This window comes from Salmo salar, chromosome ssa14, assembly GCF_905237065.1.
Source record: "Salmo salar chromosome ssa14, Ssal_v3.1, whole genome shotgun sequence".
In the NCBI taxonomy this organism is placed as follows: domain Eukaryota; kingdom Metazoa; phylum Chordata; class Actinopteri; order Salmoniformes; family Salmonidae; genus Salmo; species Salmo salar.
The window spans coordinates 100,510,631-100,524,952 of NC_059455.1; the positions used below are offsets into that span (position 1 = coordinate 100,510,631).

Consider the following 14,322-nt stretch of genomic DNA (forward strand, 5'->3'; position numbering starts at 1 on the left):
GCATTACAGTGTTCAGGAGGGGGGAGAGAGAACAGTAGCATTACAGTGTTCAGGAGGGGGAGAGAACAGTAGCATTACAGTGTTCAGGAGGGGAGAGAGAACAGTAGCATTACAGTGTTCAGGAGGGGGGAGAGAGAGAACAGTAGCATTACAGTGTTCAGGAGGGGGAGAGAGAACAGTAGCATTACAGTGTTCAGGAGGGGGGAGAGAGAACAGTAGCATTACAGTGTTCAGGAGGGTGGAGAGAGAGAACAGTAGCATTACAGTGTTCAGGAGGGGGAGAGAGAACAGTAGCATTACAGTGTTCAGGAGGGGAGAGAGAGAGAACAGTAGCATTACAGTGTTCAGGAGGGGGAGAGAGAGAGAACAGTAGCATTACAGTGTTCAGGAGGGGGAGAGAACAGTAGCATTACAGTGTTCAGGAGGGGAGAGAACAGTAGCATTACAGTGTTCAGGAGGGGGAGAGAGAACAGTAGCATTACAGTGTTCAGGAGGGGGAGAGAACAGTAGCATTACAGTGTTCAGGAGGGGGGAGAGAACAGTAGCATTACAGTGTTCAGGAGGGGAGAGAGAGAGAACAGTAGCTTTACAGTGTTCAGGAGGGGGAGAGAGAGAGAACAGTAGCATTACAGTGTTCAGGAGGGGGGAGAGAGAACAGTAGCATTACAGTGTTCAGGAGGGGGAGAGAACAGTAGCATTACAGTGTTCAGGAGGGGAGAGAGAACAGTAGCATTACAGTGTTCAGGAGGGGGGAGAGAGAACAGTAGCATTACAGTGTTCAGGAGGGGAGAGAGAACAGTAGCATTACGGTGTTCAGGAGGGGAGAGAGAACAGTGGCATTACAGTGTTCAGGAGGGGGAGAGAGAGAACAGTAGCATTACAGTGTTCAGGAGGGGAGAGAGAACAGTAGCATTACAGTGTTCAGGAGGGGGAGAGAACAGTAGCATTACAGTGTTCAGGAGGGGGAGAGAACAGTAGCATTACAGTGTTCAGGAGGGGGAGAGAGGAACAGTAGCATTACAGTGTTCAGGAGGGGGAGAGAGAGAACAGTAGCATTACAGTGTTCAGGAGGGGGAGAGAGAACAGTAGCATTACGGTGTTCAGGAGGGGAGAGAGAACAGTAGCATTACAGTGTTCAGGAGGGGGAGAGAGAACAGTAGCATTACAGTGTTCAGGAGGGGGGAGAGAGAGAACAGTAGCATTACAGTGTTCAGGAGGGGGAGAGAGAGAACAGTAGCATTACAGTGTTCAGGAGGGGGGAGAGAGAACAGTAGCATTACGGTGTTCAGGAGGGGGAGAGAGAACAGTAGCATTACAGTGTTCAGGAGGGGGGAGAGAGAACAGTAGCATTACAGTGTTCAGGAGGGGGAGAGAGAGAACAGTAGCATTACAGTGTTCAGGAGGGGGAGGGAGAGAACAGTAGCATTACAGTGTTCAGGAGGGGGAGAGAGAACAGTAGCATTACAGTGTTCAGGAGGGGGAGAGAGAACAGTAGCATTACAGTGTTCAGGAGGGGGAGAGAACAGTAGCATTACAGTGTTCAGGAGGGGGAGAGAGAGAACAGTAGCATTACGGTGTTCAGGAGGGGGGAGAGAGAACAGTAGCATTACAGTGTTCAGGAGGGGGAGAGAGAACAGTAGCATTACAGTGTTCAGGAGGGGAACAGTAGCATTACAGTGTTCAGGAGGGGGAGAGAACAGTAGCATTACAGTGTTCAGGAGGGGGAGAGAGAACAGTAGCATTACAGTGTTCAGGAGGGGGGAGAGAGAACAGTAGCATTACAGTATTCAGGAGGGGGAGAGAACAGTAGCATTACAGTGTTCAGGAGGGGGGAGAGAGAACAGTAGCATTACAGTGTTCAGGAGGGGGAGAGAGAACAGTGGCATTACAGTGTTCAGGAGGGGGAGAGAGAGAACAGTAGCATTACAGTGTTCAGGAGGGGGGAGAGAGAACAGTAGCATTACAGTGTTCAGGAGGGGAGAGAGAGTGAGAGTTGAGACAGGCAGTTTTATAGTGTAGTGCACTACACTTGACCAGGTCCAATAGGACTAAAGTAGTGCACTACATTTGACCAGGGCCCATAGGACTAAAGTAGTGCACTACATTTGACCAGGGCCCATAGGACTAAAGTAGTGCACTACATTTGACCAGGGCCCATAGGACTAAAGTAGTGCACTACATTTGACCAGGGCCCATAGGACTAAAGTAGTGCACTACATTTGACCAGGGCCCATAGGACTAAAGTAGTGCACTACATTTGACCAGGTCCAATAGGACTAAAGTAGTGCACTACATTTGACCAGGTCCAATAGGACTAAAGTAGTGCACTACATTTGACCAGGGCCCATAGGACTAAAGTAGTGCACTACATTTGACCAGGGCCCAGAGGACTAAAGTAGTGCACTACATTTGACCAGGGCCCAGAGGACTAAAGTAGTGCACTACATTTGACCAGGGCCCAGAGGACTAAAGTAGTGCACTACATTTGCCCAGGGCCCATAGGACTAAAGTAGTGCACTACATTTGCCCAGGGCCCATAGGACTAAAGTAGTGCACTACATTTGACCAGGGCCCATTGGACTGGCATTTGACCAGGGCCCATAGGACTAAAGTAGTGCACTACATTTGACCAGGGCCCAGAGGACTAAAGTAGTGCACTACATTTGACCAGGGCCCAGAGGACTAAAGTAGTGCACTACATTTGACCAGGGCCCATTGGACTAAAGTAGTGCATCATCACTCCTGCTACTTTATTGCACATGTTTTGAACATGAACCAAACTCTTGGATTTGGTACAAGAACCATTATGTACTTATTTTATTTAACCTTTATTCAACTAGGCAAGTCAGTTAAGAACAAATTCTTATTTCAATAACGGCCTAGGAACAGTGGGTTAAACTGCATTGTTCAGTTACTAGCCCCCCCTCTAACCACTAGGCCACCCTGCCGCCCCTCCACTCTAACCACTAGGCTACCCCCCCTCTAACCACTAGGCTACCTCCCCCCCTCTAACCACTAGGCTACCTGCCCGCCTCCCCCTCTAACCACTAGGCTACCTGCCCGCCTCCCCCTCTAACCACTAGGCTACCTGCCCGCCTCCCCCTCTAACCACTAGGCTACCTGCCCGCCTCCCCCCTCTAACCACTAGGCTACCTGCCCGCCTCCCCCTCTAACCACTAGGCTACCTGCCCGCCTCCCCCTCTAACCACTAGGCTACCTGCCCGCCTCCCCCTCTAACCACTAGGCTACCTGCCTCCCCCCTCTAACCACTAGGCTACCTGCCGACCCACTTGGAGGAGATAATAGTCATTGCTCTAACGCAAGTTAGCATTGGCTCACGGAAACTACCTTCCTTCATACTGGATGCAGAGACAAAATGAATAGAAATTTCATTGCTTTTTTTCCCCCCCCAGAGTTGCACCTATGGTGGAAATAACAAGATTGTGTTATTATTGCTTTAAATGGTTGTTTTATGCAACAGAATAAGGGGTTGTTAGAACGCTCATCTGTGTGAGTGTTCTACTGAGGATGGGCCTCTGGGAGAGATAACGCTGACAGGAGATTTATGATGTCTTTTGGGTGATAAAACCATTCCATAGCATAAGTTAATGTTTCTGTTCTATAAAAGGTACCAGGGAGAGAAAACCCCCAGGGCCAGACACTGGTCTCTACACAAAGAGTACTATTTTACCAGCAGATACTGTCTGTTGTAAATTATAAGTATCTTTCATACAAATCTTAACCATGTGACCCATTCCATACATCTGTTGTTCGTCATGTAGACTGAAGGGGGTGTATCTTTGCTATAAAAAGTACTTTTGTCTCTCAACGAATCATCTAAGGGTGATTCGTCGAACAGCCATTGTTATCGTAGAGCACTCAATCGATTCACTGCGTGCGTGTTGTATTGACCTGCCCCCTAAATAATAAGTTAATAAAGATATCGTTTAAGTATAACTGACTTGTGTGATAAGTTTGTCTCTCCTCATTTGATAGTAAAGAAATTCACCACCACAGAATGCTGGTTTCTGTATAGCACTTTGACGTTAACCGATGTAAAAAAGTGCTTCATCAATACATTTGATTGATTGATTGATTAATGTTGCAAAGCAATAACTAACCAGATATTCAGTGGAGAGGGTGTGTGGTACAAGTCTGGGTTTAAGGGTCTCTTTTCCAAGCTTAAAATGATCAACATTCAACACCACAGGCTAGAAAAGGTTGAATACATTGGCCATGCTGTCAATATTGAAGCAACATCAGTCAGGAAGTTAAAGCTTGGTTGCAAATGGGTCTTCCAAATGGACAATGACCCCAAGCATACTTCCAAAGTTGTGGAAAAATGGCTTAAGGACAACAAAGTCAAGGTATTGGAGTGGCCATCACAAAGCCCTGACCTCAATCCTATAGAACATTTGTGGGCAGAACTGAAAAAGCATGTGCGAGCAAGGAGGCCTACAAACCTGACTCAGTTACACCAGCTCTGTCAGGAGGAATAGGCCAAAATTCACCCAACTTATTGTGGGAAGCTTGTGGAAGGCTACCTGAAACGTTTGACCCAAGTTAAACAATTTCAAGGCAATGCTACCAAATACTAATTGAGTGTATGTAAACTTCTGACCCACTGGGAATGTGATGAAAGTAAATAAAAGCTGAAATAAATCATTCTCTCTACTATTATTCTGACATTTCACATTCTTAAAATAAAGTGGGGATCCTAACTGACCTAAGACGGGGAATTTTTACTAGGATTAAATGTCAGGAATTGTGAAAAACTGAGTTGAAATATATTTGGCTAAGGTGCATGTAACCTTCCGACTTCAAGTGTACATCTATATAATTGAATTAAAGTCTGCTATTTGGGTAGGGCTCTGTTGGAGCATGAGGGGTGTTTATGTGCTAGGGGGGTATCACGGTGTTTCGTATGTATTGTCTGTATAATCTTTCAAATCAAAATAGCTTGATAAAAACAGTAGCGCACTATCTAGTGAATAGGGTGCCATTTGGGATGCAAACACTAGTGTTGTATACCTCAGGAGCCTTCAAAGAGGGGATGGATCTAGTGTACTAGCTAGTACACATGGTGTTATGGAATGTACTTTTCCATTCAATAATGTGTATGTTTTCGTGGAATATGGAACGGTTTGTTAATATCATAGTGAACATTTTATAAAAACAACAAAAGAGAGAGTGAAGCTATCTTACTGTTCTTCCCCAGGACAGATCCCGGAGACGAGGCGTCCAACATGGATACTGACAAACTGGAGGAGCGGTGACTGGGCTCATCCTGTTAATGAGGAGATATACATTACTGATGAAGGCATAGACACCCCCATTAGAAAGAGACTACCCTGGAGGAGCGGTGACTGGGCTTATCCTGTTAATGAGGAGATATACATTACTGATGAAGGCATAGACACCATTACAAAAGAGACTAACCTGCTCCTCAGCAAACATGATCATTTCAGGTGACAATGTCGACTCATTTCAGCCACCGGATAACAAGAACGAGACAGTCTGGATAATAAGAACTAGGCGCGGTCTGGATAATAAGAACTGGGCGCGGTCTGGATAATAAGAACTGGGCGCGGTCTGGATAATAACAACTAGGCGCGGTCTGGATAATAAGAACTAGGCGCGGTCTGGATAATAAGAACTAGGCGCGGTCTGGATAATAAGAACTAGGCGCGGTCTGGATAATAAGAACTGGGCGCGGTCTGGATAATAAGAACTAGGCGCGGTCTGGATAATAAGAACTGGGCGCGGTCTGGATAATAAGAACTAGGCGCGGTCTGGATAATAAGAACTGGGCGCGGTCTGGATAATAAGAACTGGGCGCGGTCTGGATAATAAGAACTGGGCGCGGTCTGGATAATAAGAACTAGGCGCGGTCTGGATAATAAGAACTGGGCGCGGTCTGGATAATAAGAACTAGGCGCGGTCTGGATAATAACAACTAGGCGCGGTCTGGATAATAACAACTGGGCGCGGTCTGGATAATAACAACTGGGCGCGGTCTGGATAATAAGAACTGGGCGCGGTCTGGATAATAAGAACTAGGCGCGGTCTGGATAATAACAACTGGGCGCGGTCTGGATAATAAGAACTGGGCGCGGTCTGGATAATAACAACTGGGCGCGGTCTGGATAATATGAACTAGGCGCGGTCTGGATAATATGAACTAGGCGCGGTCTGGATAATAAGAACTAGACAGACTCTGGATATGGGCTGGATAAAGGACTAGAAACACTTGTTTCTGTGTGCAGGTCAAGAGCTTTCTTTCTCCTCGTAGTAGAAAATAAGCTTTTGTGTAGGTGATGTATGGACTAGACGCGGGCTGGATGTGTGGATAACAAACAACCTATCCACACATATATCTCACACACACACACACACACACACACACACATCAGACTCTGAGCTTCCCAGTTCAGCCAGCGTGGGCGCCTTCAGAAGCCTCTTCCTCTGACACAGAGCCCCTCCCACCCCGTGAGCTGGAGGACAGGACAGGGTGCTGGTGGCGTGCTTCCTGGGGGCGTCTGGAGTGGACAGGTCTGTGGAAGGAGTCAGAGAGGACAGGAGAACAGTCACAGGGAGACAAGAAAATAGGAAAAAATAAAGAAAAACCATTGAATGAGTAGGTCTGTCCAAACTTTTGACTGTTAGTGGAGACTGTTCAGTGCCTAAAATAAAGGGTTAAATACATGTACAAAAATAAATAAATGGTTTCTTGATCTGTCTTATGTCTCTCAGATATAGGACAGAAACTTCAGAACAAACCTCCTTTAAAAGGGACGGGACTGTTGTTCCATATGGTCAATCTGTTATTCAATGTGTTTCTATGGGCTAATAGCAGTAATCTGTTATTCAATGTGTTTCTATGGGCTAATAGCAGTAATCTGTTATTCAATGTGTTTCTATGGGCTAATAGCAGTAATCTGTTATTCAATGTGTTTCTATGGGCTAATAGCAGTAATCTGTTATTCAATGTGTTTCTATGGGCTAATAGCAGTAATCTGTTATTTAATGTGTTTCTATGGGCTAATAGCAGTAATCTGTTATTCAATGTGTTTCTACGGGCTAATAGCAGTAATCTGTTATTCAATGTGTTTCTATGGGCTAATAGCAGTAATCTGTTATTCAATGTGTTTCTATGGGCTAATAGCAGTAATCTGTTATTCAATGTGTTTCTATGGGCTAATAGCAGTAATCTGTTATTCAATGTGTTTCTATGGGCTAATAGCAGTAATCTGTTATTCAATGTGTTTCTACGGGCTAATAGCAGTAATCTGTTATTTAATGTGTTTCTATGGGCTAATAGCAGTAAGGCCAACTAAACATTAATCAAATAATTTTGTATACTGTAAATATTTTGTATACTTCAAGGGGTCCTAAAATTGTAAATCAAAATGATCTTTGGTAGGACCTTCTTAAAACAATTCCATATAGCTTAGTGATATTGTATAAAACGCTGTAAGTACAGAAACACAGTGTTAAAAAAAGGCACCAGCATTACGATGGGAATAAATAGGTTAAACTACTACTTTACCTCAAGAGGCAACGTCAATTATTACTGTGAGAAGGAAGACTGAACTAAATATTAATGATACCGTCAGTAAAGACGCAAGAGAGACGTAAATAGGTGCCCAAAGACAGTTGATTTTACAGATACCACTTGGTAGTGTTCTGAAATACATTTCCACTCAGCTCTGTGAAACACTGACTGGGCGTGAAGGCAGGAAGGCAGTGCAGACAGCTGCCAGTGGATTACTTTAAAGCATGTCTGTCTGTGTTTGGGTCTGAACCTGGTAGATATGATAAGTTGAACATGACATTGATCAGATGGGGGGGTGATATTGTCCGAGTAATTTAATGAACACAAAGGAAACGGTGATTTGACTGGCTGAATTGGAGTTTGTAAGTGTGCCTTCTCCACTTAGCCAGCACTGGAAGTCTGGGCTGCACCATGTTAGCCCCACTAACTCACTGCTAGCCTGGGAGTCTGGGCTGCATCATGTTAGCTCCACTAACTCACTGCTAGCATGGGAGTCTGGGCTGCATCATGTTAGCCTCACTGACTCACTGCTAGCCTGGGAGTCTGGGCTGCATCATGTTAGCTCCACTAACTCACTGCTAGCCTGGGAGTCTGGGCTGCATCATGTTAGCTCCACTAACTCACTGCTAGCCTGGGAGTCTGGGCTGCATCATGTTAGCTCCACTAACTCACTGTTAGCCTGGGAGTCTGGGCCATCATGTTAGCTCCACTAACTCACTGCTAGCCTTACATGGGAGTCTGGGCTGCATCATGTTAGCTCCACTAACTCACTGCTAGCCTGGGAGTCTGGGCTGCATCATGTTAGCTCCACTAACTCACTGCTAGCCTGGGAGTCTGGGCTGCATCATGTTAGCTCCACTAACTCACTGCTAGCCTGGGAGTCTGGGCTGCATCATGTTAGCGCCACTAACTCACTGCTAGCCTGGGAGTCTGGGCTGCATCATGTTAGCTCCACTAACTCACTGCTAGCCTGGGAGTCTGGGCTGCATCATGTTAGCTCCACTAACTCACTGCTAGCCTGGGAGTCTGGGCTGCATCATGTTAGCTTCACTGACTCACTGCTAGCCTGGGAGTCTGGGCTGCATCATGTTAGCTCCACTGACTCACTGCTAGCCTGGGAGTCTGGGCTGCATCATGTTAGCCCCACTAACTCACTGCTAGCCTGGGAGTCTGGGCTGCATCATGTTAGCTCCACTAACTCACTGCTAGCCTGGGAGTCTGGGCTGCATCATGTTAGCTTCACTGACTCACTGCTAGCCTGGGAGTCTGGGCTGCATCATGTTAGCTCCACTAACTCACTGCTAGCCTGGGAGTCTGGGCTGCATCATGTTAGCTCCACTAACTCACTGCTAGCCTGGGAGTCTGGGCTGCATCATGTTAGCTCCACTAATTCACTGTTAGCCTGGGAGTCTGGGCTGCATCATGTTAGCTCCACTAACTCACTGCTAGCCTGTACTGGGAGTCTGGGCTGCATCATGTTAGCTCCACTAACTCACTGCTAGCCTGGGAGTCTGGGCTGCATCATGTTAGCTCCACTAACTCACTGCTAGCCTGGGAGTCTGGGCTGCATCATGTTAGCTCCACTAACTCACTGCTAGCCTGGGAGTCTGGGCTGCATCATGTTAGCTCCACTAACTCACTGCTAGCCTGGGAGTCTGGGCTGCATCATGTTAGCTCCACTAACTCACTGCTAGCCTGGGAGTCTGGGCTGCATCATGTTAGCTCCACTAACTCACTGCTAGCCTGCATCATGTTAGCTCCCCACTCACTGCTAACATGGGAGTCTGGGTTGCATCATGTTGCGACGTCCCCCTGAGGCCCATCTGCTAGCCCCGGCCTGCTAGCTGTCTGAATCACCGTGCCTCCAGCTAGCCTAGCTACTCACTGGACCCTATGATCACTTGGCTGCACATGCCTCTCCCTAATGTCAATATGCCTTGTCTATTGCTGTTTTGGTTAGTGATTTTTGGCTTATTTCACTGTAGAGCCTCCAGCCCTGCTCAATACGCCTTAGCTAGCCCTTTTGTTCCACCCTCCACACATGCCGTGACTTCACCTGGCTTAACTGGTGCCTCTAGAGACAAAACCTCTCTCATCGTCACTCAATGCCTAGGTTTACCTCCACTGTATTCACATCCTACCATACCCTTGTCTGTACATTACGCCTTGAATCTATTCTTCCACGCCCAGAAATCTCCTCCTTTTACTCTCTGTTCCGAACGTACTAGACGACTTCTTATAGCCTTTAGCCGTACCCTTATCCTACTCCTCCTCTGTTCCTCTGGTGATGTGGAGGTTAATCCAGGCCCTTTAGCCCCCAGTAGTACACCTATTCCCCAGGCGCTCTCATTTGTTGACTTCTGTAACTGTAAAAGCCTTGGTTTCATGCATGTTAACATCAGAAGCCTCCTCCTTAAGTTTGTTTTATTCACTGCCTTAGCACACACTGCCAACCCGGATGTCTTAGCCATTTCTGAATCCTGGTTTAGGAAGGCCACCAAAAACCCTGAAATTTCCATCCCTAACTATAACATTTTCTGACAAGATAGAACTGCCAAAGGGGGCGGAGCTGCAATCTACTGCAGAGATAGCCTGCAGAGTTCTGTTTTACTATCCAGGTCTGTACCAAAACAATTCGAGCTTCTACTTTTAAAAAAAAATCCACCTTTCCAGAAACAAGTCTCTCACCGTTGCCACTTGCTATAGACCACCTTCTGCCCCCAGCTGTGCCCTGGACACAATATGTGAATTGATTGCCCCCCCATCTATCTTCAGTGTTCGTACTGTTAGGTGACCTAAACTGGGACATGCTTAACACCCTGGCCGTCATACAATCTAAGCTAGATGCCCTCAATCTCACAAATGATCAAGGAACCTACCAGGTACAACCCTAAATCCGTAACCATGGGCATCCCCTTAGATATCATCCTCTCCAAATACACCTCCGTCTTCAAACAGGATCTCAGCAATCATTGCCTGCGTGCGTAATTGGTCCGCGGTCAAACGAACACCCCTCATCACTGTCAAACACTCCCTAAAACACTTCAGCGAGCAGGCCTCTGGATCAAGTGCCATTCTGTGACTTTGGCTAATATGCCTTCTTTTCTTGCCGTGGTATCGTTTTGGTATCGAGTATTATGAGACTAAGCCTGCTAACAAAATAAAAATAATAATCTGTGACACTAATATAAAATGTGTCATATGTGGGTATGAAATGGAGCGAGGGTCAACTTTTGTGTAACACCGCCCGAGTCGGGCCGCGTCCCGGCTGCGTCCGTGCGTGTCCCCTGCTCACCCAGGCGGTTGCGTCGGATCATGTCAGGTGATACAGGCCGTAGCTTCCTCTCCTGTTTGATGCCCTCTAAGAGACGCTCATGGAGGGTCTGCGGCCACGCTGGGTGAGGCTTCAACTTCCTAGCAGTAACCTACAAGTAGACAGACAAGCAGATAATGAGACAGCTCATCAACCATCCACAATAAAAACACGTACTGAAGCAACACACTGAAGCAGCTGCCCTTCCTTTCAATTCAACAAAACTGGATTCATCCCCTTAGGAGCAAGAAGGCGTCACAGTAAGGGCAATAATTACAGTCTAGAGTGTACAACTGTGCTCTCAGTCGTAGCAATACACCATCTTTTCAATTCATCCTCCCCATCATGTCTGTCGTAGAACAGCAACTGGGGCCGTCAGGGTTGAGAGTTGGTCAAAGACCAGGTCAGTACTCACAGGGCTGAGAGGTGGTCAGAGACCAGGTCAGTACTCACAGGGTTGAGAGGTGGTCAGAGACTAGGTCAGTACTCACAGGGTTGAGAAGTGGTCAGAGACCAGGTCAGTACTCACAGGGTTGAGAGGTGGACCAGGTCAGTACTCACAGGGTTGAGAGGTGGTCAGAGACCAGGTCAGTACTCACAGGGTTGAGAAGTGGTCAGAGACCAGGTCAGTACTCACAGGGTTGAGAGGTGGACCAGGTCAGTACTCACAGGGTTGAGAGGTGGACCAGGTCAGTACTCACAGGGTTGAGAGGTGGACCAGGTCAGTACTCACAGGGTTGAGAGGTGGTCAGAGACCAGGTCAGTACTCACAGGGTTGAGAGGTGGACCAGGTCAGTACTCACAGGGTTGAGAGTTGGTCAGAGACCACGTCAGTACTCACAGGGTTGAGAGGTGGTCAGAGACAAGGTCAGTACTCACAGGGTTGAGAAGTGGTCAGAGACCAGGTCAGTACTCACAGGGTTGAGAGGTGGACCAGGTCAGTACTCACAGGGTTGAGAGGTGGACCAGGTCAGTACTCACAGGGTTGAGAGGTGGAGACCAGGTCAGTACTCACAGGGTTGAGAGGTGGTCAGAGACCAGGTCAGTACTCACAGGGTTGAGAGGTGGACCAGGTCAGTACTCACAGGGTTGAGAGTTGGTCAGAGACCACGTCAGTACTCACAGGGTTGAGAGGTGGTCAGAGACAAGGTCAGTACTCACAGGGTTGAGAGGTGGTCAGAGACCAGGTCAGTACTCACAGGGTTTAGAGGTGGTCGGGAACGGATGAAGTCCAGGATGACCTCATGACCACTCTTTAACCTGGGAGGGATGTCTCCATTCAGCTGGAGTAACAACACATCAGAACAGGAGAGGTAGTGAGTACATACAAATGCTAACGTCCCCTGTTATGGTAATGGAGAGAAGTTAGCATGTCTTAGGGGTATGATATAAAATGCTAACATCCCCTGTTATTGTAATGGAGATGTGGGAGTTAATGTAATGACCCTAGGTACAACTGCTATGTTAAGGAAACACAGGAACAATGGTTACATTGGTTGCATCTGGACATACATTAGCTGAGGCTATAAGTACATTTATGGCAGCTGGACATAACTAATGGATGCATTAAGTCAGGGCCATAAGCACATTTATGACAGTCAGACATACTAATGTCAGAAGGACACAGGAAGGAGGATGGTGGTAAAATGACCAACAGGTGAAATGTAAGTATACAATAAATGTATTATTTTTTGTCTGACATAAGGGGTCCTGCCACCATTATAATCTAACCAGAAGCAGATGTAACAGTGTAGGTTCTATCCCTCTCATCGCCCCAACCTGGGCTCGAACCAGGGACCCTTGCACACATCAACAACTGACACCCCACGAAGCATCGTTACCCATCGCGCCACAAAAGCCGCGGCCCCTTGCAACGCAAGGGGAAACCCTACTTCAAGTCTCAGAGCGAGTGACGTCACTGATTGAAATGCTATTAGCGCGCACCACCGCTAACTAACTAGCCATTTCACATCGGTTACACAGAGATGGGCGTTACTGGGCGTAAACAAGCAAAGAACTCGGACTAAAAGATAATGGTGGCAGAAGGACTCAGGGGAGTAATTGTATTTACATATGCGATGTACCCATATGCTGTATGTGTATAAAAAGCAAAGCCAGTGCTGAGGGGAGTCAGTTGATCCATGGACCAGCTGGGCTTTGCTACTTTGTATTAAAGCCTATATTGAATCCACAAGTTCTTGTAAGAGTGTTATATTTTTGAGGCAATATTCCACTACATAAATGGCGAGCTTGCCAGGAGCTGAAGGGACCATCAGACAGTGGTGTTTTTGACTGGCGACAGTTTTTCTGGGCGATCTCGCAAACGGGTGGCCACCCAACTATATCAGGTAAGCTTGTTCTTACATAGTTGAATGTTTGTGCAGATTGCTTCAGAGATTCGGTCTCAGCAGGAGAGGCTTCACGTAGGTCTCTCCTTATATTTCTAAACAACCTAGTAATGCTAAGAGCTTTTGAATTCAATAAATTGCATGCATGCTTAAGCTTTGGGGGTTAGTGAATGTAATTTTGTATGCACATTTGTGAGGGCTAAGTTTGTGGGGGGTTGTGGACCTTGCTGGTGTCATGACGTTGGCCTCTTTTGGTACAGGGAGGACAGTTGACCCCCTCCCTTTTGCACCACCACCCAACCTACCTTCCCCCCAACCCAGGCCCTGTGTGAAAGGGTTGTAAAAACCCTAAGAGGAGAATCTCCTACCACATGTTTCATAGAGAGACAAAGGAAATTCTTCCAACTCATAGAATTGGAGAACCGAGCGACATGTGTGTTCTGGAGAAGGTATGGAAGATTGGTGAAGAATCCAGCTACGAACTGATCCGCTTGGTACCATTTTGTGATACTCAGAAGAGACAATATAGCCATATTACCATAAAACTGTTTATATAATAGCATCATAATGGTTGTATAGAATGTATTAATAAGGATAAAGCTTTTGTAAGACATTGAGATGCTATGTACTGATGTAATGTGTTAGAATTGTATTTCTGTAACCAAGTCTAGCTCAGTCATGGGCACGCCCCCAGGGACCCATACAGGACCAGGCGTCATTTGACAAGCCTGTTCGATGGGCACTATAAAACACCCCTTGATTTACATTTCCCCAGACCAGGCCTCCACTCGGCTAATAGGTTTTACCTTCCAATTCCTCTACTGAAAGTGAACCATACCACGTGGTTAACTTTTAGACTATTGATACCGACAGAATAAGAACAAGTCTTTGATATTAATTATTAGTCTGCAGCTAAGTAAATTATATCATTGAACGCGAAGACCAACGAAACATCCATTCTATGACGACATTAATGAATGTCGCTCTGAAAGAACCATTCTAACCGAGAGAGAGAGAGAGAGAGAGAACGCGGAGAAAACTTCCCAACAGAACCGAACTCTCCAACAAAGAACGACGACACACTGAGCGTAAATATATATTGATTG

The 14,322-nt window shown here is 46.6% G+C and overlaps 1 protein-coding gene across 1 annotated transcript in view; it reads right to left on the reverse strand.

Moving 5' to 3' along the window:
- The window catches only part of spire1a (spire-type actin nucleation factor 1a), a 110,952-nt gene that overhangs the window by 23,494 nt on the left and 73,136 nt on the right, over positions 1–14,322 (reverse strand). The window contains exons 7-10 of the mRNA XM_045695092.1: positions 12,068–12,151; positions 10,851–10,980; positions 6,409–6,554; positions 5,206–5,287 (exon numbers count right to left, since the gene is read on the reverse strand). Of these exons, the coding sequence (XP_045551048.1) occupies positions 5,206–5,287; positions 6,409–6,554; positions 10,851–10,980; positions 12,068–12,151 (442 nt within the window). The remainder of the gene's footprint in view (positions 1–5,205; positions 5,288–6,408; positions 6,555–10,850; positions 10,981–12,067; positions 12,152–14,322) is intronic.